This window comes from Myxine glutinosa, chromosome 14 (genome assembly GCF_964187855.1).
Source record: "Myxine glutinosa chromosome 14, kmMyxGlut1.1, whole genome shotgun sequence".
NCBI classification, from domain to species: domain Eukaryota; kingdom Metazoa; phylum Chordata; class Myxini; order Myxiniformes; family Myxinidae; genus Myxine; species Myxine glutinosa.
The window spans coordinates 49,224,419-49,251,073 of record NC_136274.1 but is presented as its reverse complement, the minus strand read 5'-3'; the positions used below and the strand labels follow the sequence as shown (position 1 = coordinate 49,251,073).

At 42.7% G+C, this 26,655-nt stretch overlaps 1 protein-coding gene across 1 annotated transcript in view; it reads left to right on the top strand.

Moving 5' to 3' along the window:
- Positions 1 to 26,655, top strand: part of LOC137413133 (polycystin-1-like) — a 162,442-nt gene that overhangs the window by 47,699 nt on the left and 88,088 nt on the right. Inside the window, exons 8-12 of the mRNA XM_078767972.1 lie at positions 5,659 to 5,749; positions 15,691 to 15,776; positions 20,444 to 20,683; positions 24,282 to 24,762; positions 26,365 to 26,462. Coding sequence (XP_078624098.1) covers positions 5,659 to 5,749; positions 15,691 to 15,776; positions 20,444 to 20,683; positions 24,282 to 24,762; positions 26,365 to 26,462 — 996 coding nt within the window. The remainder of the gene's footprint in view (positions 1 to 5,658; positions 5,750 to 15,690; positions 15,777 to 20,443; positions 20,684 to 24,281; positions 24,763 to 26,364; positions 26,463 to 26,655) is intronic.

Below are 26,655 nucleotides of genomic sequence, written 5' to 3'. Positions count from 1 at the left end.
ATTTTCCCCTGTACATTTCACATCCGTTTTGGTTGAATTATTGATTTCAGGTTGAAGACGCCTGCGGCTGTGAAGGTAAGTCAGCATAGTTCATCCCGGCTCGTGTATTGGTCCGCCATCAATTGGGATAAATGCCTCCATTAAAGCTCAATTAATCCATAGTGATGCTCGGTGTTAACTGAGCAAACCACACGACAATATGCAAATCATTTTGTTACCTCCGCCACCAAAGGTGGATGGAGGTTATGTTTTCAACCCTGTCTGTCTGTTTGTTTGTGAACAAGATGTCTCAAAAAGTTGTGGACGGATTCGTACGGAATTTAGTGGAGAGGTTGGGTATGTGACAAGGACAAAATTATGAGATTTTGGTAAAGATCTGGTTTCGAATCCGGCTACTAGAATTTTTAAAGTGATTCTTCACCATTGGGAGATCAGGCCAAAACGATACATAGCAGAATATCTCAAAACGTTATGGACGGACTTGGACGAAACTTGGTGGACAGGTTGTGTGTGTGACAAGGAAGAATTGATTCAATTTTCGTGAAGATCTGGATCTGGATCCGGCTAGTAGAATTTTTAAGTGATTCTTCACCATTGGGAGATAGGGACAAAAACGATACATAGCAGGATATCTCAAAAAGTTGTGGACAGATGATTTTGATTGAATGTCATTCTGTATTGTAATTTTCTGGTCTACTCTGGGATACAAAACGTAAACTGTTCACCTGGAGGAGGTATACTCTCTACTGAGTGCCGTTCTAGTTTCGTGATGCGATCAAAAATGACTGACTGGCAGCCATTTTAGTTGTAAAAAACCCGATGTTGCACATGTCCTCAACCACTTCTTGGAAATGCATTTACCGATCTTGTTCAAACTCAGCACGCAGATAATGAATGGTGGCTTATTTAGGATCATTTTTTTCATCTTTCATTTTTTTGCATTTTTCATATTTTCATTTCAATTTTTTGTCTTTTTTTTTTACATTTTCAGTTTTACATTTTCAGTCATTTTTTATCGAGATCAGATCCTAGATGGCCGACTGGTGGCCATTTTGTTCATTAAACTGTACCTAACCATTTCTCGGAGATGCATTCTCCGATTTTGTTCAAACTTGGCAGAATCACCGTACATGATGGCATACACGTGCACCTCACCTTATTTTGCGATCTGATAAAAATGAACAACTGGTAGACTGGCGGCCATTTTAGTTGTAAAAACCCCGATAGTGAACACGCCCTCAACCATTTTTTGTACATGCATTTACCGATCTTGTTCAATTTTGACACACAGATAATGAATGATTGCTTACATATGCACGTCATTTCTTTTCGAGATCAGATCCAATATGCCATTTTGTTACCACCGACTGATGGCTATTTTGTTACTTAAACTAGCGTGACTCGGCGCGCTCCACGCACCTCACCACACGTCGTTTCAGAGGGGTAGGCACCTTTGACCATATCGGTGTCTTTTGGGTCTTCAGTGCCATTTGAGTCTTCAGGGTCTTTTTGATCCTCCGGGCCTTTAAGGGTATTTTGGGTCTTTGAGGTGTTTTGGGTCTTTTGGATCTTTGGTGTCTTCAGAGGATTTTGGGTCTTAAGGGTCTTCGGTGTATTTTGGGTATTTGGGGTCTTCAGGGGCTTTTGGGTCTTAATGGTCTTTCGGTTCTTCTTGGTCCTTAAGGGTCTTTGTGTCTTTTTGGTCTTCGGGGTCTTCAGGGTCTTTTTGGTCTTCAGGGTATTTTGGGTCTTCAGGGTATTTTGGGTCTTCTGGGTGTTTTGGGTCTTCTGGGTGTTTTGGGTCTTTGGGGTGTTTTGGGTCTTCTGGGTGTTTTGGGTCTTCTGAGTGTTTTGGGTCTTTGGGGTGTTTTGGGTCTTCGGGGTGTTTTGGGTCTTTGGGGTGTCTTTTGGGTCTTCGGGGTGTTTTGGGTCTTCGGTGTGTTTTGGGTCTTCAGTGTCTTTTGGGTCTTCAGGGTGTTTTGGGTCTTCGGGGTGTTATGGGTCTTCGGGTGTTTTGGGTCTTCGGGGTGTTTTGTGTCTTCGGGGTGTTTTGGGTGTTCGGGGTGTTTTGGGTGTGCGGGGTGTTTTGGGTGTTCGGGGTGTTTTGGGTCTTCCAGGTGTTTTGGGTCTTCCGGGTGTTTTGGGTCTTCGGGGTGTTTTGGGTCTTCTGGGTGTTTTGGGTCTTCGGGGTGTTTTGGGTGTTCGGGGTGTTTTGGGTGTGCGGGGTGCTTTGGGTCTTCGGGGTGTTTTGGGTCTTCTGGGTGTTTTGGGTCTTCTGGGTGTTTTGGGTCTTCGGGGTCTTTTGTTTCTTTGGGGTCTTTTGGGTATTGGGGGTCTTTTTGAGCCTCAGGGCCTTGAAGGGTATTATGGGTCTTTGGGGTGTTTTTGGTCTTTGGGGTCTTTGGGAGTCTTCAGGATATTTTGGGTCTTCAGGGGTCTTGGTGGTCTGAAGGGTCTTGGGGGAATTAAAGGGTCATCAAAGGTCTGAGGGGTCTCAGCAGTCTTAACGCAATTAAGAGGGTTAATTAAGAGGGTGGTAATTTATTTTAAGAAGAAGACGTTTTCGTCGCATATAAACATAGCGACAAACATAGCGACATAACGGCATAACCATATACGTTTGCTCTATTATAGTAAGATGTGTCCCCAACCATTTCTCGAAAATGCGTTGACCGATTTTGTTCAAACTTTAGTAAGGGCATTTTATGAGATATTTCACAAATCTGTTAACTAAATTGTTACCAAAAAATTTCTTCACCAATATGTTTGTAAAGGTGTGTAATAACATGTGTTAAAATGTTGAAGTTCAACTCCCGTGGGAAACCCAGAAAAAAAGCTGTTGAATTCGGGTACCGAAAAATTATTTTCGAGAATTTTTATTTTTTTTAATCGGCCCTTAAGTAACTTATGAGGGGTCAAATAAGGGTTTTTCATGATTCTGAGTTGATTGTTAACATTTATATTTTCACTTTTACATTTACACACAAAGTAGCTTTTATTTCACATACATATATAATACTCAAGAGTTATTTCTCATTCACAATGTCAGAAGTTTCAACAGTCATTGTCTATGTCTTCTTCATCCAGCCATTCCAGTTGGAGTGTGGGAACTCAGGATCGTTGGCTTTGATCACCCACCCCGCTGCCCAGAGTGTGTCACCTGGAGTGAGGAGTGGCTGATCATGAGGCAGGGAGGAGGAAAGCTCAGCGAGGGGGAGAAACATGATCGTGTTCGTTCCTATCTGTTTCCTGTTCGTAAATGGAATAATCTTTACTTCAGTTCCTCTCAGGATCTTAGCTTTGTCGAGTGCCTTCAACTTCACCTGGGGGAAAGCTGCTGGTGTCTGTGGATCTGGCAAAGGTGGTGCCGGAGAGGTGACTTCGATCCAACCCATTGAGTGAAAGGGAGTGTTTCCGTGAATAGAGACAATGTTTAAATCGATATTGTCTCCAACAAACTGAGTGACTGCATTGTTTGTTTCCCCAACCTCCATAAAGACCACCTGATCATTACTTGACAATTCACTTTCACTGGCTGGCACTTTGGCTGTCATCACTGATTGATCCTCAAGCGCAGCATCAACCGTAACCTCATCATTGATCTGTTCATCGGTTTCCTCCACAATGGTGTCAAGAGTGCCAGAAGTATCTGGAACATCATCTCCACTCCTACTATTAAGGAAGCAGTATTTGTAGTTTTGTGTCTCCGTGTAAGACTCAGTGTATCCCAGCCGGTGGAACTTGTTGAGCATCCATTTTGACCCAAATCTATGATCAAGTTGTATGGCAAGCCCCATTTGGTGTGGCAATACTCCAGACCGAGGTCGACAGGCCTTAATAAAATTCTGCCCCCAAACGGCAACTCTTTCGTCTGTCTTGACAATCGGTCTCAAGAACATCTGAAGGCTTGCAGGAACAAGTGTCAGCTGACTATCGATGTCAGTCATACTGTGTGTGGTGGGGTTTGACTTTGGACCTAAATCAATCAATCATTGGATATGAACTTGAGTGCCGTCTTTATGATCTGAGTCTTCTCATCTCCATGGTCAAGATTAGCATGATGCCCTCGCAGAATATTGTCGGTGCCATCTTTGAGACAGAGTACATCTGCCCTTCTTTCCTGTGTTGTGAAATACAAGGTGTCTTCGTATTTCTCTAGAAGTTTTATCTTTAGCCAATGCTTTGAATAAGAAAGGCTCTTCTCTGGTGACTGATCAAACTCCTGCAGCTTTTCATGGACTTGGTCCATGTTCATTACCCCATGCTCTAATTCTGAGTCTAACCATTCGCAGAATTCAATAAAAACTGCCTCTCGCTCCTCATCAATACTCCTCTGTCCTCTCTTCCTTTTTCCTTCCTCATCAGTCTTGGACAAACTGTCACCTCTCGCAAACATAAGTTTGCATCGCAAATGGTACAGTGTTTCTTCTGCTACCAAGTCGTTGATCCCTTCCAGGCGTCCAGTGACTTCAGTGCCCCAGTCATCCCCGCGACTCCGTGCTGTCTTCAGCAAGCTTGCCTTCAGTGTATCTGCAGTCAAATTATCTGGCACTCTGTATTTCTTTCTAGCTTGTGCTGGATTATTTTTGTAGAGCTGGGCTGGTTGGTTGCAAAGAATGCATACATCCTTATACAGGAGGTCAACTGACTGTGATCTTCTAGAACTGCAGCCAGTTGATGAACTGAACTCACAAGTAGTGCGTCTTCTCTTCAACTTTGATGACTCTTTCTCTGCCTTTGATGCTTGAGCTGACTTCTTGGTGGTTGCAACAAAGTTTTTGTACAGATCATTTTTACACTTCTGGTGGTACCTCAGTTTTCCTTCCTTTTGAGCCTCCTTCATACGTTCCACAACAGTAACATTTTCGACAGTTTCTGCTTGTTTCAATAAAGTTGAGTATCCCTTTGGAGTTGCCTGTATGAGCCTTTCAGCTGGTGTATCCGAGCGTGCACAGATGAAGCAATTGAGCACAGGTGGAGTAACGTCTTCATCCATATTGCTAGACTCCATGTCCTGCAAAGTAGAAAATGAGATATATTTAGAAATTATTTTTCCACAAAGGAGTGTCTGTGGTGAAATATAAATGTTAACAATCAACTCAGAATCATGAAAAACCCTTATTTGACCCCTCATAAGTTACTTAAGGGCCGATTTAAAAAAATAAAAATTCTCGAAAATAATTTTTCGGTACCCGAATTCAACAGCTTTTTTTCTGGGTTTCCCACGGGAGTTGACCTTCAACATTTTAACACATGTTATTACACACCTTTACAAACATATTGGTGAAGAAATTTTTTGGTAACAATTTAGTTAACAGATTTTCATATGTTTCCCTTACTACTTGGCATACAGAGACAATGCATGAGAGTGTACATATGCAGAAGATTTTATTTTGTAATCTCAGCAAAGATGGTCGACTGGCGGCCTTTAACTCCATACAGCAAAATTGCTAAAACCACAAGGGCTATGATATTTTATGTCTTTTTCTCCTTATTTTTGTTGTTTTTGTTCACCTGGGACATGCTGGATTTTAAATGGCTCATTTTAACTGGCAAATTGCAAAGTTGACACGATAATTTAACAAGTGACTACAGTAATAGATTTCATGTGTGAGTGCATCGTTTTATGCTGTTGAATAAATTGTTTGAAACCCACAGGATGTCATTTCTGATTGCATGTTGCTTCTGGTCAATAAAGTGAAGACAATGAAAAGCATAGACAAGGCAATGACCTTGAAGATTTCTGATGGTAAGAATGATGCTACTCTGCTAATTACAAACATTATCCATCCACAAATTGCTTTCTCATGAATGGTTCAGCGTGGATGTCATGTTTTGGGAGGAAAAACAGTTATGTAAGATGTATCATAATCAGGCAGGCCTCGCACCACGAATACATAAACCCTGTAAGATGCTATTGCTCCTTGTAAAATGTAAAACTCTTCATGATGAGTTGAAAAAATGATGTATGTGCTACACGCGTATATATACACGCAAATATTTGAGAGTTTCGAATCTCAGTTTTGAACAAGGTGACGTGTTCATTTGTATTAAAAGTCAGACCCTAACTATTGTATGTTCAATCAACAGGAATAATACTGTCACATCAGACAGCCTCGCTTAACAGCACCCTCTGTGCTGGGATATTTTGTACCGTGAACAGCCAAAAGGTGTAAAGCTAGACTGCGTTCATACAACTTACCGTTCCCCAAAGTCACCCAATGGAAACCCAATTTGAGGGGTGGACAAGATGCTCGGGTAAACGGAGCAAACCAAGCAGTTGACAGACACAAATAGGGAGGGGTGGAGGAGGGGAAGAGGTATGCAATTTATATACAAAGAGATACCCTCCACTCCCTAACCCTCCACTCCTCCCTAGGCACCACAGCAACCAAACTTTTACTAGGTACTAGGAAAGCAGGCAAGGATTTTAACAGGCACTCTTACTATGATTGTGCAGAGCAGACCGGTTGCATGGCCGAAAGCGAAGAAAGGTGCAGGCAGGATGGAGGGAGGATGGTGCAAAGCGACACTCTGACAGGCCCAATTTGACTCCATGTTTCTGGACGAGTGAAGTTCATGAGAAAGAAAATGGGCAGAGAGAGAGAGAGAGCGTGCGATGTCATTCTCTTGAAGGTTCGACACCAACTCCTACGACTGGCGCTCCCAGTAGATTTCCACCAAGGCCTCACCTGGGACTGCTCCCGGCTGGTTCCCATTGGCCATTTCATGAGATGGGGTGGCATTTTCCCAAGCACCCCCCACCCCCCACCCCCCCCAACCCCCCACCCCTCCAATTCAGAATATTATCCGTATCTGGAAGGCTGTTGATTTATTATTTGTCTCCCGCCCTCGGCAGGTTTGCCACAATGACTGCTGCAGAACTTGGTGCCATAGCCTGTAGAGGCCAGCGAAAGAGATTGTGCTTGGCATTCCAGAAAGTGTGAAACGCTTCCTCGTGCCTTACAAAGTTCTTACCTGGCCCCTGCCCGATAACAGAGGGTTTTAAATATACAATCTTATCCCTAGCTATACTGTCTATAAATTACATACGCTGCCTCCTTAGAATCACATGCAACAAGACGCCTTATCCTGACATTTTCCCTGTTCATAAGAGTAAATGTACACCACACGAATCACACGGACCATACTACACTAAGTACATTCTAACTGCGGATTCCCCCTCCCCTTCTACATAACAATACTGTCGTGTGTCTACTCTGTAGTGAACACCGCAGGGCGACACAGATGACCAAACGAGCTTGAACTCCAAGGCGTTCAATCCCAAGATGACAGTATTCTTTACTCGCGAGGGAAAGGAGGATGACGAACTTACCTGGACGGCTTCCATCCGACGTCTTCGAACCTGATGATTATTAATTCAAACCCGACACGGAATTCAAATTGCAACAACTAAACAGGTTTAATGAAAATAAATGCCAGCAAACAAGAAAATGCGCGATAAAACTAATATCCTACATGGGACGTCCCAACACAGACCCGTATACAGACAAGGGGAAATATAAAAGAACGAAAGTAAAAATGTGTGTTTTTTTGTGGCACTTAGCTCTGAGCGGCTCTTGAACCTTGTCAAGAATCATCTTGGATCCCCGCATCCTTGGCGGGAACAGCACGCTTTGCCGCGCAGCTTGCGAGCGGGAACCAGGCCTCCTTGCACAGTTCGCTCCACTAGCTGTGGAGCGCGCAGCGAGCAGGCCATGCCCGTCCACTCATCTCTGCTCCACACAGCACCGCTGCCTCTCAGGTTCACTTCCACGACCAGCCACCCGCCACGAGTCCACCAGCCATGACCGCCTTTCCTCACTATCGTCGAAACCCAAAGTTAGGGATATAAAATGCCGACTGCACAGTACCAATGTCCCACGCAAGAGAGCAAAAATGCCACCATTCACTATGAACTCACAGGTGTCAGAGAGAAAAGCCACGAGAGACCAATATGTCGGGGAGACGACCGCTCACCACCAAACCCAGAAAACGAGAGGAAGTCCAGAGGAAACCAAGAGAGTACTTGTGAACTTCAACCGTTTGTTGTCGAATCCCGAAAATCAGAGTCCGCCAAGGGAGATAAAATCGTCATGTCTCAACGAATGTCCCTCGCTCAAGAGCACTACAAAATGTTCATGCACTCGTCAATGAATTCCTCACACACAGGAGCTCTATAAACTCTGACCGCTCGCCCTGAAATCCTGAAGCAGAGCGAGATATCAAATCGTGACCATTCACCACCAAAGCCACAAGATGATAGACAGCCAAGAAGAGTAAATGTCGGAGAGAGCGTTCCTTTATACTCAAGACTCCAACGCCATCTGTGCCTGCTCCACCAATCCAATAGTCCCATATTAGCAGTCCTTGCTCCAATCAATCCTGGGCCAATCACCCCTCCTCGGGGCGTGGCGATGTCACGGCTGGCAGTACCAGCGGTATTGTTCAATGTCTTGTTCCGGTCACTTTTATTTAGTGTTATAAATGCACAATTGCCTGGCTTTGTATGTGTGCTGCTGGTGTCATAAGGAACAGAGGAGAAATAACAGAGGACATTACATACAGGGGAGTAATTACCCATAATCCCTAACTAATTAACATAATCCCACCCCTTGTGATGGGAACGAAGATACGCGCTTACACACTATATTGTCTGTACCTGTTTGTGGCTACGATGTTGAGGTCACAAAGAGTTTCACTTACCTTGGCAGTGATATTCATGTCTCCGCATGTTGTGAGTCAGAGGTCGATAGATGTCTGCGTTGGGCCTGGGGAGTCATGGATTCACTGGATCATGGGGTGTGGAGTTGTTGGTACCTATGCAGGAGGACGAAAATCCAAGTCTTTACGTCCTTGGTGCTTCCAGTCTTGCTTTATGGATGTGAGACTTGGACTCTGACCAAGGATCTGAGACTGCAACATAACTCCTTCGGTACGAGGTCTCTTCAGAGAATCATTGGTTATCGCTGGTCACACTTTGTATCCAACGAGTGTTTTCTGAGAGAGACTCAGATGAGATTTGTTACCTGTATGGTCTGTGGGTATCAGCTGCGGCTGAGTGGACATGTGGCTTGTTTTCCTGATGCTCAGCCTGCTCACTAGATTCTCTCAGCGAGGGAGCCTCGTGAGTGGAGGAGGCCAACGGGTCGACCATGTACCACGTGGTTGCAGCAGGTTGATCTTCATCTCAAGAAGATGGGGATGGGCCAGGCATCTGCCTGGGGGATGGCCAGACGGAGGCTCCTGAAGTACCGGTGGATAGTGGACGCTGTGACACGTGCTCTGCGCATGCTACCATACCTGACCTGACCTGATTTCTGTGAAGATAATAATTATAATTGACTATCAGGGTCCTCATCTCTGATGGGTTTGTAGGTGTGTCACCTCAAATGAGGAATTTTTTGGAGTGTGTATTGGTAGAAACGGGAATTCAGCATATCATTCAGTGAGAAGATATCACAATGGGTGGAGATCGTGCAATTGGAAACCTCTCTCCATTCCACCAGTTAATATTTCCAATCCATGCGTGTTGCACTGCTTGAGAGCAGGGGTGAAATTATGGAAGCTCGGCTGAGAAACGGATTTAGGCACTTTTTGTGCCTACGTAACCCAAGATCAGTGAGGTTCTTTCCAGGCTAACTGACCACCTCCATGCACCCACCCCTCTCCACGTGGCTTATTCAGCCCCAACCTACCCGCCCTCTCTCTATAATCCCCTCCCCATAGCTTTGCTTTTTGCAATTTCCATTTGGTATTTCTCACAGCATTTCATTCTGGTTTTTTGTTCAATGATACACAGATCAGTAGTTTCAGTATCACTTTCCAAAATAAGTTTCACTTTGGGATATCAATTTCGATTTGTCATTGCAACTTGTGATGCAACGTGAATGGTGCGTGAAAAAGGTCATCAAAAACGAATTTTGGGGAGGATTTTATTTCGTTTTTCTAAGGGGTCTAGAGGGATCTAAAGTGTCTTAAAAGGTCTGAGTCGCGTTCAAATAGCACGTAGTCAATAGACATAGGTCTACCGAGGCTTCACCACCCCTCCCCCATCCCTGGTTCCAAACCTGAGGATAGGTGGAGATTGCGCATTTAAGCTCAATCTAAAAAGTTATATAGGGTCTAAGGGGAATAATAGTCTGAGGGGTCTTAATGAGTGTAAGGTGTTTCAACGGTCTATGGGTTCTAAAATGGACTAAAGGTATAAAAAGTGTGTTCAGGAAGAATAGTATTGTCACGCGACTCCCCCTCGGTTAAGACCAGGGAAATCACGAATGGCAATCGAGCGTTAATGAGGCGACGATCAATGGCGGACTTCACTCAATATGTGCGGGAGGAAGAAAGGAAAGAAGAAGAAGCTGGATTTACCTGACGGTCCATGCGCAGTCTTCAACCTGTGAAAAGTAACTCACAAAAACCCGATTTATGGTACAAAAAAAAATAAGCAAGGCTTTATTGCCACGGATGCCGATAATACAAAATAAAACACGCCGGTATAATCCTTCTAACTGGAGCGTTCCTATTACAGACACACACACGTACAGATGGGGAGGATATATGAAAAATAAACGTTGTGTGTTTTATCATGCACTTAGCTCTGATCGCTCGGTGTGTCTTCTGCCCCCGTTCCCGTGCGGGAAGCTAGGCCTCACCAGCATCTCTCCCACCCCAGCCTCATCATGCTCCAGCGGCAAGCAGTGCTCGTCCACGCGTCGTTTCTGCCTGTCGGCTCCTTCAATCCCCGATGCCAAACAAACAGGGGAACGAGGAGACGAGGCCGGCACACAACCACCTGCACCGAGGACCAGAACACCGATCGTCCACATTCACTCGCAGGCAGGCTCCAGAGCAAGAGGCAGTCCAACCACGAGAGGACCCAGAACCAGAAGAGAGGGAGCAAATGTCAGTCTCCGACCATTTGCTATCGCGTCCAGAACAAGAGAGAGAAAATGTCGGCTTCTCTCCACTTTTATTGATCACCCTTGGCCAATCAGCTGGCTCCTCATTCTCCCTGGGCTTCAGCTGTGTGCCGATTGGCCCTCCCTTCCAGTGATGTAATCTTCCCATCAAACCCTTGGTGTCAATCCATTGCGAGGTGGGCGTGGCATCAGCCTGCCTGATCGATGTTCCATCGCCATGGTGTCGTAATGCGCGGTCACTTCCTGACTGTTCTTCCTGGTGTTTTATTATTATTGTGGTGGAAGGGGAATTTAAGTAGGGTGTGGTGCGCTAATGGGCCTAGCTAATGTCTATGGGTGCGTTGCCAAACGGGACACCGGAATGATCACAGGTTTGACACACCGTGGAATTAGCTTAGTCCCTATTCTACTTATCATGCCCCATTCCTCTTATTGGGGATGAAGATACACTTAATCCGACATTAGGGCTAGACAAGTTCCTGACTTGCTTACATCGAGATGGTTCTTCTTCTTAGTGACATCGGAACACCTACCTATGCAGATCTACCTATATCTATATATCCCCCTACCCAAAATTCATAAAAGTATGTAATTGATAGACATACTCGTGGTCCAGGTCACGTTGAAACACAAGATCATTAATTGACATACTTGCATGGCCGACCGCGAACCGAGAATGAAGATGTGGAGGTTGAAAGAGGTGACAGTAAGGGAGGCATTAAAAGAGAGGCTGAGTAGGGTCGAGGATGATGTGGTTGAGATTGAAAGTGGTTGGATGTCAATGAAAGCTAGTCTGTTGGGAGCCGTTGGTGAGGTATGTGGATGGACAAAAGGACCACCGAGGCACTCGGAAACGTGGTGGTGGGATGATGAAGTTGGAAAGAGGATTGACGAGAAGAGGAAGAAGTTCCAGGAGTGGCAGAAGGCAAAGGGTACGGGAGCAGAAACAGCAGAGCATGAAAGTTATAAGGCAGCCAGGAAGGCTGCAAAGAAAGAGGTAGCAAAGGCGCAGGAGGCATGTCGGAAAATGTTCTGAGAACGCTTGGATTCGGAAGAGGGTCAGAAAGCAGTATTCGGGATTGCAAAGCAGATAGCGAAAGAGAGGTGTGATGTGATGGGGGTGAGTTGCTTGAAGGATGAAGTGGGACAAATCGTTGTCGACCCAGATGGAATTAAAGGAAGATGGAAAAGATATATGGAAATGCTGTTGAATACAGAGAATGAATGGGATGGCAACATAGAGAGTAACCCAGTTTTAGGACCGGCAGAGAAGATAACTGAGAAGGAAGTTGAGGAAGCGATAAAAGCAATGAAGGGTAGAAAAGCGGGAGGGCCGACGGGAGTTGTGGGAGATATGTTGAAGACAGCAGGAAGTTGGGGTGTGAAGAGAATGACAGAGATCTGTAATCTGGTGGTGAAAGAAGGCCGCATTCCAGTGGATTGGGAACTGAGTACCCTCGTCCCTCTATACAAGGGGAAAGGTGACCCTCTGGAGTGTGGCTCGTACCGAGCGATAAAGTTATTGGAGCATGGAATGAAGGTATTGGAAAGGGTGTTGGAGAGGAGGATAAGGAAGAAAGTGAAGATTGACGAAATGCAGTTTGGATTTATGCCAGGAAGAGGAACGACAGACGCGCTTTTCATTGTGAGGCAGTTGCAGGAGAAGTACATGGAGAAGAGGAAGAAGTTGTTTCTTGGGTTTGTTGATCTGGAGAAAGCATTCGATAGGGTTCCACGCAAAGTATTGACATGGGTATTGAGGAAGTTAGGAGTGGAGGAATGGTTGATCAGAGTAGTGATGGCAATGTACAAAAGAGCGCGCACACCTGTAAGGACGAAGGACGGGAACAGTGGTGAGTTTGAGGTGAAGGTGGGAGTGCATCAGGGGTCGGTACTAAGTCCACTACTATTTGTAGCTGTGATGGAGGTGCTGGCTCAGAACGTAATGGAGGGTTTACCGTGGGAGTTGTTGTATGCAGATGATCTGGTGTTGATTGCGGAAAGTATGGATGGACTGAAGGAAAAGATGAACAAGTGGAAGGAATGTATGGAGACAAAAGGTCTGAAGGTGAATATCGGAAAGACGAAGGTGATGTCAAGTGGTAAAGCATGTGGGGAGGTGGAAAGAACTGGGAAGTGGTCCTGTGCTGTGTGTAGGAAGGGTGTCGGAGTGAACTCCATTCAATGTACAATGTGCGCTGAGTGGGTTCATCAAAAATGTAGTGGTCTGAGAGGGTCATTAACCAGTGTGGCAGCTACATTCAAATGTAAGGTGTGCACAGAGGGAGCTGCAGATGGAGGAAATGTTGAGTTGGGTCTTGGAGACGGCATGAAGCTGGAAGGTGTGAAAACATTTTGCTACCTCGGAGACATGCTGAATGGAGAAGGTGGATCAGACTCGGCAACGGTTGCTAGAGTGAGATGTGCATGGAAGAAGTTTCGGGAACTGAGTGGCGTGCTGATGATGAGGGGAGTGTCGTTGAAGGGAAAGGTGTATGCTGCATGTGTGAGAAGTGTTATGATTTATGGGAGCGAGACATGGGTAATGAACGTAGAGCAGCAACGAAGGTTGGAAAGGCTGGAAATGCGAATGGTTCGACGGATGTGCGGAGTATCGTTGAGAGAGAGGAAGACAAATGATGAATTGCGAAAGATGATGGGAATAGAGCCTGTGTTTGATGCTGTGAAGAGGAACAGGTTGAGATGGTTTGGTCATGTGTTGAGGAAGGATGAAAGTGACTGGTTGAGAAGAGTGATGGAAATGAATGTAGAAGGAAGTAGAGGATGGGGAAGACCGAGAAAGACTTGGCTGAAGATGGTGGAAGAAGAAATGCGGGCAAGGGGGTTAACAAGGAGAGATGCAGAAAATAGGGCAAAATAGAGAAGATTGTCATGAGGACCGCAAGGCTAACCCCCGCTCTAGCAGGGAAAATGGCCTTTAAAATGCATGTTGTTGTTGTTGTTGTTGCATGGCCGACCGCGGCTTCACCTCAACCGAGGCATCGCCTCTCCCCCCTCTCATTCCCCTCACGCCGCTTCGTCACGTGAGTGGAGTTTGCACACCAAAGGTATGAACATGTTGTAAAGGGTCTAAAGGGTATAGAGATCTGAGGGTTTTAAGGGGTCTAAAAGTGTCTGAAGAGGTCTAAAACGGATCCAAAGTTTGAAAGGGTGTAAATGTCGAAAAGGTACATTTCAGTAGTAGGCCTACATAATTCATAAACAGTTTTGATTACTCATTGTAACCTGTGATGTGATGCAATGGTGTACAAAAACGTCGTCAAATATGATTTCCGCAAAGTTATTTTTTCATCCAAGTTGTTAAAAACGTGGACCCAACCATGAATTACTGTAAAGTGGGGTGAAATTGAACACTTTTGAAGTTTTTTTTTTTTTCAATTTTGAAGAACTTAAAATAAATGTGTGGTATTACTGACTTTAAATCCCCTCCAGGGTGTGACCTTTCCAACACTCCAATTTGGTGATCATCAGATTTGCGGTTGAAGATTATTTATTTGTTTGTTTGATATTCAGGCGTTCAAAGTCACCTCGTGCTTGGGATGTGTTTGAACCTCTACCGATTCACCAGGTTTGAACACCTACCAAGTGATGATATTCAAAGTCTTACCCTAATTGTGGTGGTGGGGGCTTTTCAACTGTTTAAGAGTTTAAAAAATGGCTACAGCAAATGTTGGAAAAACAAGTACAAAAAGTTTTAATTAAAACAAAAGCCGCGTCGATGTTACACAATGCCTAGATGCAGCTGTGCCTATAACGTCGATGTTATAGGCACAGGACATTCCTATTGATTCGATTACTTGATGTTATTTTTGTGCAAAGTGAAAATATATCTCGGCAATTTCCCGTGTGTGGCGACGAATTTTTAATATATCTCGGCATTTTCCCATCTGTTATTTCGGGCGGTGTATGACTGACCATGCCGCGATTTAAAAAAAAAAAATCTCAATGGACTTGAAGTTACAGGCCTTTGAGAATTCATTTCGTTCTATAAAGGGCAACTTTCATCGGATTTTCTTCCCGTTTTTTTTCAACCGAGTCTAAAACTATGTTAGCGACTGTGAAAAATGAAATGATATATCGAATTTGATTTGAAATAAAACTGTGTGAGAGAGGAAGACACCACGGGCCTACAAAACAGGCCTCAAAGTTATGCGAGTTAATAAAATGGTGGATATTTGTTTATATGAAGCCTCTCCCAAAATGGGTGGAGCTATGGTTCCCAGAATGGGTGGAGCTTCGAGGTTTTGTCTTCTCTGCAAGAACAACAAGAAGAAGAAGAACAAGAAGAAGAAGAAGAACAACAACAACAACAGCAGAGGGCACTCTATGAGCAGCGTCTGCGACGCGGCTAAAAAATCAATCGAATGAACCTTGTAACAAGTGTTTAAAGTCACCCCACTTTATGGTACGCCATCTTGGCAAGGATAATTATCTACTCGCGGTGATAGTTGAGATTACGTGTGACAAACGTAGACTCTCTGTCTCTTTTTATAAATATAGTATATAGTATAGACAGATGTAGATAGAATAAATAGAAAGAGAGATAATATGGATAGATACCAGAACAAGATGTCATGATTTGAAAAGTTTTATTGGCAGAAATACTGCAGTACTTATGATAGTGCGTTTTAGATGGGACAACCACTGAGTAATACCAAATGATTCTTACCTGCATTCGCAATTGAATCGTTGTTGATGTTCAGGTATATCACGTGTAGCTTTTGTGTTTTGTCTGTTTTTGTTTCAGCTTTAACAGTTGTGGGTGGAAGTCTCATGGAGGGAATTATGACAGCACCTGTACCTGTAGAACCAGATCCTATCAACAACCAAAAGGTGTGGTAAGGTTGTAGATGATTGTCCAAGCTAAGTAACCAATTAATTTCGTCTTCCATCACCAGTTCTGTTTGCTTCGAATGTTTTGGAGGAATTCCACCTTGTCTTTTTCTGGTGCCAAAAGCAGAGGACTTTGCTACGACTGCCAAAGGAGAGCTCACGATTATTGATAGTGATGGTGCTTCATTAGACATACTAGCGGGCACCCCCTCCCTTTGGGCGGGAGTACCCGGTACCCATCCTTCCCAACTGCTCCTGGACTCTGTATCTTTTGCACCTGAGAAGGCCAAGAAGGTTTTTTTTAGCTTTTGACCCTGACTGCTACTCAGCTCACGTGTCTTAAAAACCTGCTCTGCTGTTCTGCACATTATCTCTGCCCTTTTCACCCTGTCATTTGTGCTAGGTCATCGTCCATCTGCTTGGAAATCTGCCAACATCACTCACTGCATTACATAAACAAGAAAGAGCAATCAGAGATTGCAGCCACCTTCACCAGGACATGTTTAGTGTGGTTTTGTGTTTTGTACTTTGTGTGGTGTTTGTTAGCTGCTGTGCTTGTGTGGTGTATTGATGACATAGGTATATGCTCATACAGCACACAAACAGACATTTGCAGTTTTATTGTAACGATTCACATGTATTGTATTTTATCGATGTACTCATGTTCCAATTGTACGTACACTATAAACGTACGCTTATTCTAATAGTACGTACTCAACAGATAAAAACACGTTCCTCATAGCACATACTTTATAGACATCATCACATTCTTAATTGATTTTCATTTGCCACACACTTTATAGAGCGTTGATGCCTCCAAAACAGTTTCGTGGCAAGAGTTATACTGGATGGTTTGCCATTTCCTTCCCAGCCTTGCTTGTTCATGTTATATCCTTTTAAATGCTGAACGTCAAGCAAGGAAGCATCTCGTACCATTTTAAAAGTCTTTGTTTTTATTTCTTTTTTTTTCTTTTTTTTATTTTCTTTCTTTAATTCTTCTTCTTTAAATTAATTAAATAATTATAATTAATTATATATTAATAAAATAATAAAAATTAATAAATATAATAAATTATAATAATTAATTAAATAATAATTAAACTTCTTTCATTTTAAAAACTCAGCTGTGGTTTGAACCTCTGACCTCCCAGAATCTGAGCTCATGCTCTAATCATTATGCCACCGAGTCTTTTTCACATTCTTAATCATTTTTGGTCATTTCACATCACATTTTATGGTGATACTTCTCCAAAATCGTTAGATGTTGTTTCAGCGAAGACGATCTCTTCGAGGAAGGTGATGGGGAAGGTAAGCAACAAATGTATTTTCATGAAATTTGTTTCTAATTCTCTATTCATTTTACCATTTTGGCAATTGTCTTATTTATTTCTGAGGAGGTACAGCGAATGGCATTTTGCTTTAAATTATCCTCTTTAAAAACGCAACCCAAATATAAACAAAATCTCGTGTTTGGGAAATAAAGTTACCACCACCTTTAGAGGCCATTTTTCCCCGCAGAGCAGGGGTTGGCCTTTTTCGGGCACCATAGTCCCCTTTTTGAAGCAATGTTTTATGGCCGGATGCCCTTTCTGCCGCCAACCCTGTTGGTCGCCTCTTGCGACGCACGGGGAATTACCAGTGAACTGGTACTCAATTTGCCGACCTCGGAAGGATGACAGGCTGAGTCAACCCCCCTGGTGTTAATTCAGCGATTGACCGGGATTACGAACCCATGATCCTAGGATCCCAAGCCAGCACCCTAACCGCTAAGCCAACACCAGGCTCAAACACTCCATGTAGGATGTGTAGGAGATTGGGGCAGTGAATTACAATGTATTTTAATAAATATCGACAGAAATAAGGGTAAAAATATTCATTTTTTTTTCTTTCAAAAGAGTGGAAAGCTTTCTTCGAGCCTGAAATACTTTTTTTGTTATAGCATTGGAGGTGGATGACGATGAAGACAGGACAAAAATAATGACAGCGACGGTGAAATAGTGATGACGATGTGTAACCACATGATAATACAATGATAAGTAAACAAAGACAATATTTCAACGATTTCATCTGAAGATGAAACTTTATTTTTTTTTAAAGATACTTATTACAAAATAAAGTGAATGAACGTATAATTAAGTATTAATTAATACAACACAATAACAACAAGCATTTTAAGGCCATTTTCCCTGCTAGAGCGGGGGTTAGCCTTGCGGTCCCCATGACAATCTTCTCCATTTTAAATTAATTAATTAATTAATAAGTTATTTTTAATGATTTTAAATTTTATTTTATTAAACATTTAAATAATTAATTAGTTAATTAAGTCTTAATTAATCACGTAACTAAATGATTAATTAGTTATGCCTTGGGAAATTTGGTTAGTTTCATAATTATTTAGTGTGCCATCATACTTATATGTTTTCACAAAGTTTAGTCCATGTAGCTTATGGGGTAAATGAACCACATTGGGGGGTGGGGAGGTTGGGGTGGGTGTAGACAGGGGGTGGTTTACTTTGTGGGGGGTCTGACCAAACCTGCCCCCCTTGCAACTTCAGTTTGGAGGTCAGCCTGTCCTTTTTTGTAACAGACTGTCATAATACTTTGTTTTGACAAAGTTTGGTCCATGTATTAGATGGGGTAAATGCAATCCCCTAGAGGAGGCTTTTGAAGGAGGCTTTCAAGGAGGCAAACAAAGGAGGCTTTTCAAGTGTGCGTGGTCCAGACCCACCAGCTGGGGGCCTACTGACAAATCTTTTGTGAATGACTTAGATTGCCTAAGTAGCTCTAAGGGGTCAGACTTGCTGAGGAAAATGGGGTGAAATCTTCCATCACAAGCTACCAGCCTATCTTGAGGAAGTTCAGTCACTCAAACTCCTGGGTCTCTCTATGAGCCATGATTTCTCTTGGGCAAACTACATTTCAAAGTTGGCCTCCAAAGCCAGCCGCCAACTGAGCATCATCCATCATACATCGTCCTTCCTTTGGCACACCTGAACTCCTATACACTTAAAATGCCTTCATCACAGCTCGATGGAGTAATGCTCTCCACTCTGGACTGGCTTCCCTGTCTCACAACTTGCTCAGCTTGATGCCATGGAAACCAACGCCTTTAAGATTATTGGCCTCTCCTGCAAAGAAGCTGAGTCTATGGGTCTGTCACTTCACCATCGCAGACATGTCAGTGGTCTTCTAATGCCTCCTTTCTGGTCTTGCACCATCTGCTCTTTCTGTGCTTTCCCCCATCCCCTCCTTCAGGTTTCTGCAGGGCTCACACGGTCCCACCATCAACCCCCTTCTTGTGAAACTACCTAAATCCAGGATCACTGCTCACCCCCACTCATTTGTTTCTCTTTTTCCTCACCTATGGAACCATGTTCCACATCCTCTTCAATCTCAGTCTTCCTCCAGGGCTTCAAGACAGCTGTTCACCACCATCTCAGGTCTTCTCCATTCCAAAACCATTATCTTTTCCACACTTGTTAACCCCAGCACAATCCCTTCTCCTTCCAAATTTCTGTTCTTCCCTCCTTGGAGTTTCCTTATGTATCCATCTTGTCCACCTCATGCATCCCAATCCTCCCCGCACCTATTGTTTGTGAAAAGTCTCCCTCTATCTTGGCCTTCAACTTCACTGTTGGTGTTTCCCTCCTCTCTCTTCTGTTCCTTCCGTGGGGCCTGTTTTTGTCTGTTACGTTCTGATATGTTCAGTGCACGAGCTCTTCCATGAGCTTCGACTATTCATCATCGCTGAGTGGTTGAGGACCGAGAGTGAGGGGTTGGGGACACAAAAGGTCATGATCGCTTTTGCAATTTGGCATGTCCGTTGGGTACAGTGAGCAGCACTTTATAAAAGAAGGGGTAGGGGGTAGGGTGGAAAGGAATGGGTAGGGGGGAAAGGGAGGGGCATGGGGGAAAGGGAGGGGGAGGGGAAAGGGGAGGGGGGAAGGGGAGAGGGTAGGGTGGAGGTGGAAGAGAGGGGGAAGGGTAGGGGGAGGGGAGGGATATAGATGGTTACTGGCAATTGATCACATCCACAAATGATGTAATCCACACAATTTATGTACTTTACATAACGTTAATAGGAATACATGGCCGTGTAGATGGGAAATACAGTTTGTTTGAAATAAATCACAAATATCAGATGAAAGTGAAAAAAAACCTATGTGGTGTGAATGGCAATGTTCCTCGCTGAAATGTGAAAAAACTGAATTACGTGCGAACGCATAACTGTGAGATTATGGCGGCAAAGTTGGAACATCACGTGATCGCTCTGAGCGAATCAGCGCGCTGCTCTGCGACCAGCTCAGATGCCGTGTATAATATTCCTCGCTGAAATGCGCTGAGGTAAAAATATGGTAAAAAAATATTATTAAATAATTTTTTTTAGGTCGGCCATGTTCTTCCCAGGCTCAATGGCCATGTCTATGCCAAATATGAAGCACGTGAGCCTCTCCGTTTAGGAGTCTATCGGTAACATTACACACACACACACACACACACACACACACAAACTGTGTTTTATATATATATAGATTTTTATTGTGCCTTAAAATTATTGTGCCTTATTTATTGTGCCCTTATTGTCAAAATATATACATTAATTGTATTCCCTAACACACATGAATGGACACATCTGTATGAATCTAACAATAAACCTTTTTTGGCAGAGCGAAGAATTGTTTGGTGATGTTTTCACAAATATGAAAAAGTGTGGAGCATCAGTAGTGAAGAAACTTGTTCCTGGTGGAAAGGCATCTGTTGCAACTAACAACGTTTTGACTCTCACCCGTGAGGTGGTTCATCTCAAAAACCTTCACAACAAGACCTGGAACACAAGTTACTGTGACACTAAATTCATTCAGAGTCTTAACGAATCAAAAAGTGCAAAAGGAAATACTGGATTGCAGGTAACCATCACTCAATGCCTAAAATGAATTGTAAAAAAATCATTCCTTGCTAAAGATGAATCGATGACAAAGGTATTTCAGTGTTCTGAATGTTGTTGGACAAAATCACGATATCTTTGATTATTTCCTCATATCTCACTTGCTTTATAAAATGGGTCAGATTGCTTTTTAATAGGTTTTGGTTCCTTTTCTTACCTCTTGTTTTTTTCTGTTATGTTGAGCTGAAATATTATTTTTTGATAGCATGTTGATTTAATGGAGATGGTATATTCTAGCATGTTTGAAGTTGAGAATATTAAATTTCCAGTTACGGCATAACTTGACCGATCCTAGCACCCACAATCCAATAAAGGCCATATCATTTAATGACTGCCATATGACCCTGACCTACATGCATAATTTATGGATTTTTTTGTATACTTAGTCGAGGCTTGTATAAGAGCTAGCACATAGAGCATATAATAAAGGGAGCAGAAAACAAGAGTGGTAGAGAGAGGGAAGCATAACAAAAGGGACATCAGGAGATCTGTGGAAAAGAGAGGGCTGGGGCGGTGTATACGGGATAAGTAAGATGGACACTACAGGAGCTTTGAGGAAAGAAAACAGGGAATTTGAAGGAGTGGGTTTGGAGTAGATTATGTCGAAGAAAATTTTATTTCCTCACGTAGTGAATTTGGAATATTCATTCATACATGCATGGAGAGTTATTGATCCGTGCATGGCAAAGAGTATACCAGAAAATCACAATACAGAATGCATGCACGGAAAGAAATAGATCGAAAATCAACAATACACAGAATAGCATTGAACAACACAATACCCCGAGATCTACTCTTTCAGGTTGGGCAAAAATAACATGGGTCTATATTGAAAGGAAGGACAAAGGAACAAGCAGTTGTAATGCTCAAGGCTGTGTTTGACGCACACACTGATAAAGACGTTCAGGAAATTAAAAAAGATAAGCACACAAAGAGTTCTTGGAGTATTTATCCAAACAGCGAGCTTGGTAAAAGTTCTTGCAGTTCATCCAATAAGAGAAGTGCGTAAACAGGTTGATGATTAGGGAGTATAGACGCACATGTTGTTATCCCTTCACAGATGTCACATAAAAGACTTTTCCCAAGGCTAATTGCTCAAAACAATGTGTTTTGCCCAAAACCCAGATTCTATGCCTCATGTGTGTCCCACTAAATATATATTTGTTAGGTTTCCTCTGCATTTCATGCAGAGGAATATCTATTGTTTTTCCGAGGTTTTTTATTATTATTATTCTTCCACACCTATTTTTCACCTCCAAAAACTTTAAATGAATGTTGGTCAGCAAGCGTTGGTCCGAATGACACAAATTTTTCACCAAGTGATCGGCTAGGCACGTATATATATTTTCACTGATAATTATGACGGCATAGGTCACTTGGTATGGGCGCCATCTTGGAAAACACCGTCCACTTTTCCCCTCTACATCTCTAAAACGGCTCAATGGAAAAATTGAGTCATGGCTCATTCTGAAGAAATCTACAATGGGACCAAAAAATGTGTTTATTTAGGATATTAAAAGTGCTTTGGAGGCCAGCTTGGAAATGTGATTTTCTCAGGAAAGATCCTGGCAGATAGTGAGACCCAAAAGCTTGAGTGACAGAACTTGTTTGAGAGGATCATTGAGAAAGTAGATGGGAGGGTTGTCCAGGCGGTCTTTATGGAGAGACATAGTGAGAGTGTGAGATTTGTCAGGATTGAAAGACATGTTCCACTTGTTTGCCCAGTCTGTGATTTTGTCCAGGTCTGCAGAGAGTGAAGAGGCTGCTGCCTGCCGATCTGAGGGTTGAGATATGGAGCGGCAGAGAGTGGAGTCATCAGCAAAGAGATAGAGAGGAATCTCCAGAGAGTCGGAGAGATCACTGATGAAGATTAGAAAAAGCACAGGGCCCAGAACACTGCGTTGAGGAACTCCAGCCTGAACAGGAAGAGGACATGAGAGAATTCCATTCAGGGCCACACATTGAGTACGACAGGAGAGGAAGTCCACAAGTCATGCGTGGAGATTTCCATGGATACCGTAAGAGGAGAGTTTGGTGAGCAGAGCGGGGTGCCAGACCGTATCGAAGACACGAGATATGTCAAGGGAGACGGCTCGATTTCCTGTTTGGCATTGAGGACCTCCATCCATTGTTGAGACAGCAGAAGCAGCATGTCCAGAGTAGCGTGACCTGATCTGAATCCAATTTGATGATCTGATATCAGGCCATTGGAGAAGAAGAAGGATTTAATGTCGAAAGTAATGATGGATTTGATATAACTTGCTGATGAATGGGAGCTGTCTAATTGGTGGTCTGTAGTTGCAAGGATCTGTTTTTACACCTTTTTGTGTCAAGAAGTATTGTTGGCTGATTTCCAAGCAGATGGCAGATGACCTTGAGCTAAACAGAGGGTGAATAGAACAGAAGAGGGTGTGTTGGAGCAGCGGAGGAGGATTTTAGGACCAGTGGGTTGATGTCGTCTGGTCCAGTTGCAGAATCGGAGTCAAGGTTAGATGGTCACTTCTCCACAGATTAGTCAAACCTTTGTTGAGTTATTGTGGAATGTGTTAAAATGTCTACAATTGGGTCATGACCTTTAAAATTATGTCTAACTCAAATATAATTATGTCAACCCAGCATACTTTATGTTCCCATTGTTGATGCAAAATTTCATTCTGAAAATTACAGCCGGTTCCAAGATACAGGTTAGGGTTAGGGAAGAAAAAACAAAGGAAGCAAACAAGTACACATACATACATTCAAAGTACACTGCCCCCATGCCAAATAAATAAATAGTATATCCACAAATCACTTGGTCATTGTTGTGTCCGAATATCAGCTTCCTAGCTCAAAAGGTGCCTGAGATATTTCCCAGATGAGAAAGAAAATAACTAAGTACTTAAGAAATCAATAGTAATGAAATAAATAATCAATTAATTGATTAATCAAAAAATAAAGGATACTGTTTTTGACAAAGCACGTGCTCACTATTGTGCCCAAATTTCAGCTTCCTAGCTCAAAGGATGGCTGAGATATCGCCCGGACAAACAAACTAAGAAGAAAACAAACAGAGTTAAAACTGAGTACTCCCTTTCGGCGAACATTGTCATGCTGCCGCCTTCGGTGCCCGGCGATGACGTCATGTAGCACCTGGAGATGGAATGGGAAAGGAGCAGTGTACAAAGAGGAAGAAAAGAAAAAAATAGTGGTTTAGTACTCCGAGGGGGATTGAAGAAACTGAGGTACCATTGAAAACTGGGGCACTGATTGTAGAAACAAACCCGACAGCAGGTGTACGTCTACCTCTATCCAATAGGGAGATGTTTAATTACAAGTTTCATTCTTCGATGGAATCTGTGTTCTAACACACACACACACACACACACACACACACACACACACACACACACACACACACACACACACACACACATACACTGCTCTGCAAGGCAATAACTCCCTCGTGTGGAATAATATTCATTTTGTTGTTAAAAATTGATTTTTGAAATATTGATTTCTATTTAAGTTGAAAAATAAAAAATATTGTGTAAATTATTTTCATTAAATTGTCTGTATTGCAGGTTATGTCTTTCAAAGGCAGCCCGTTTACATGGATCCAGGGAGTGAATTCAAACAATCCAGTTGTATCAATGTTGTTATACGATAAAACCGACTCGGCATTTGCAGGAATTCAGATCCAAACAAAAGAGACAACCACAAAAAGGTTTTTGGGCGAGCGTCGTTCAATTATCAGGCAAAACTGCACCTTCCCAATCTGCAAGAATGTCATAAAGTTTAATATCACTCTCAATGGCACAGTTGCCTTCTTCGACCTTGTCCCACTAAGTATGTTGTCCTGGTTGGAAATGTACATAAGCTGGAATAGGATTGTCATAGACAGGAGGTCTCCATATGACTGTGGCCTTAAAATGAACACAACATTTGGACAGTTAGAGATGTTGAACTGCAGTTTGATGCGCAACAACTCCCAAGCTCAAAACTTTCCGATTAAACTTGACAATCTGATGCCTGGACAATATTGCATCACGATCATGTACCCAGGTATGTTTTCAATATCACTGGCAGCAACATATTTCATAATGAATACATGACTTTCAAAATGACGTGTCAATGCTAAACGAGGCCTTTTGCGCATGCACTGCGTGTGTGTTTACAATCTTTTAAGGATAATTGTTAGCATTTATACGAAAGAGTGGCAATTTAAAATGTTCTCAAGCCTAATTGTTGTGTTCATGAATATGACTAGGATCATGAGAAATATCCTTTATTGAAAAGTGTCGTGGTCAAACCATTTCCTGTTACCGTATTTTCACGCAAATAATGCGCGGGTTATATGTTAAAGTAAAAGTTCCAAAAATTCCACCTGCGGGCTATACTCGTGTGTGGTGATACGGTACAGTATTTTACCATATGACATGCGACATAACCACAGGGGACGAAGTTACCATAAATCATATCTACAATTACAGTTCTTTCGTAAATTTTACATGCACATGTATATCTATTTCCAAAGTTACCATATTTCCAAAGTATAGAGACACACACTCGGTGTATATATATATATAGATATACCCATATTTATATTTTTATATTTACCCATGTTTATGGGTATTTTTATAATGGACTTCACATCCATACAGCTCCCGACCATACAACCCCTTTCCCTTCCCAACATGATTAATTGTAAGTATTATAATCTTAAACCCTGTGCATGCACAAGCCCCAGATATACCCATCGGTGCTCAGAAGAACCTAATCCATATAAACAGTCCATTCACTGGTACCGATATATCGGGGGAGGAGATGGGGGGGGGGGGGGGGAGGGCTAACACACATCCCTCCACTCGAAAGGTTTGCGTGGGTTATCATTAGAACTCATTATATTCTGACGTTACGTTGGGTTGATCTTGAAATGATTTACAAATACAACCTCCCTGAACTCCACACACAAATATGTTGCGTTGATCTTATTAAAATGCTTTCTTTTAATTGGACACTGAAACAAAGAGCTTCATGTGCGCAAATATTGCTTTCATCAAGATATTATTCATTCTATTCTGCCATGTCACCCTGTCTCTCCCACCCCTTTTACCCTCAATATAGTCCAACATCCATCCATTTTCATATTGCTTAAAACTTTGGAATTTTGGTCTCTACTCGCAAGAGCACACAGAAATAACTAGAACGGCACTCAGTAGAGAGCACACCTCCACCTGGTTGGTCATATTACTCAATGGTGAAGAATCACTTAAAAAATTATATTATCTGGATCCGGATCTTCACCAAAATTGAAACGATCCTTCCTTGTCACATACGCTACATCTCTGCCAAATTTCGTCCGAATCCGTCCACAACTTTTTGAGATATTTTGTTCACAAACGGACAGATAGACAGACAAACGGACAAACACGCAGACAGGGGTGAAAACATAACCTCCATCCACCTTTGGTGGCGGAGGTAATTAGTCGTAAGCAAATTGAAAACAGAGCTGGACTAAGTAAATGAATTGCGGTGAAGGGTGTACGTAGGTTTTTACTTGTGTAGTTTTTGTCCTTCACACCATGTAACAAAATAAGGGAACACTATTTGTGACAAGATTGCTTTTTTTCATGCAACTTTCATCAATCATCTTGTGCTTAACAGGATCTAATGGAACCACAATTATGTTTGCATCATTCCTGATGGCGTCGTGCATGTTGAAGAACCCAAACAGGAATCAATGGATGCATAACATGGGAGACGTGAGTACACAGCAATAAAAATCTGAAAAGTTTCTCTTTTTAAAATTTAAATGGTTGTTCTGTATGGTGGTCGGAGATAAGGGACAAAAAGAGTATTGGAGAGCAAGATTTGTTCAGCATGAGGAAGAATGAGTGGAGTGGAAGGAAAGTCCTCCGAGATGAGGTCTGCTTCATTGAATTTGTTTCAAAATTG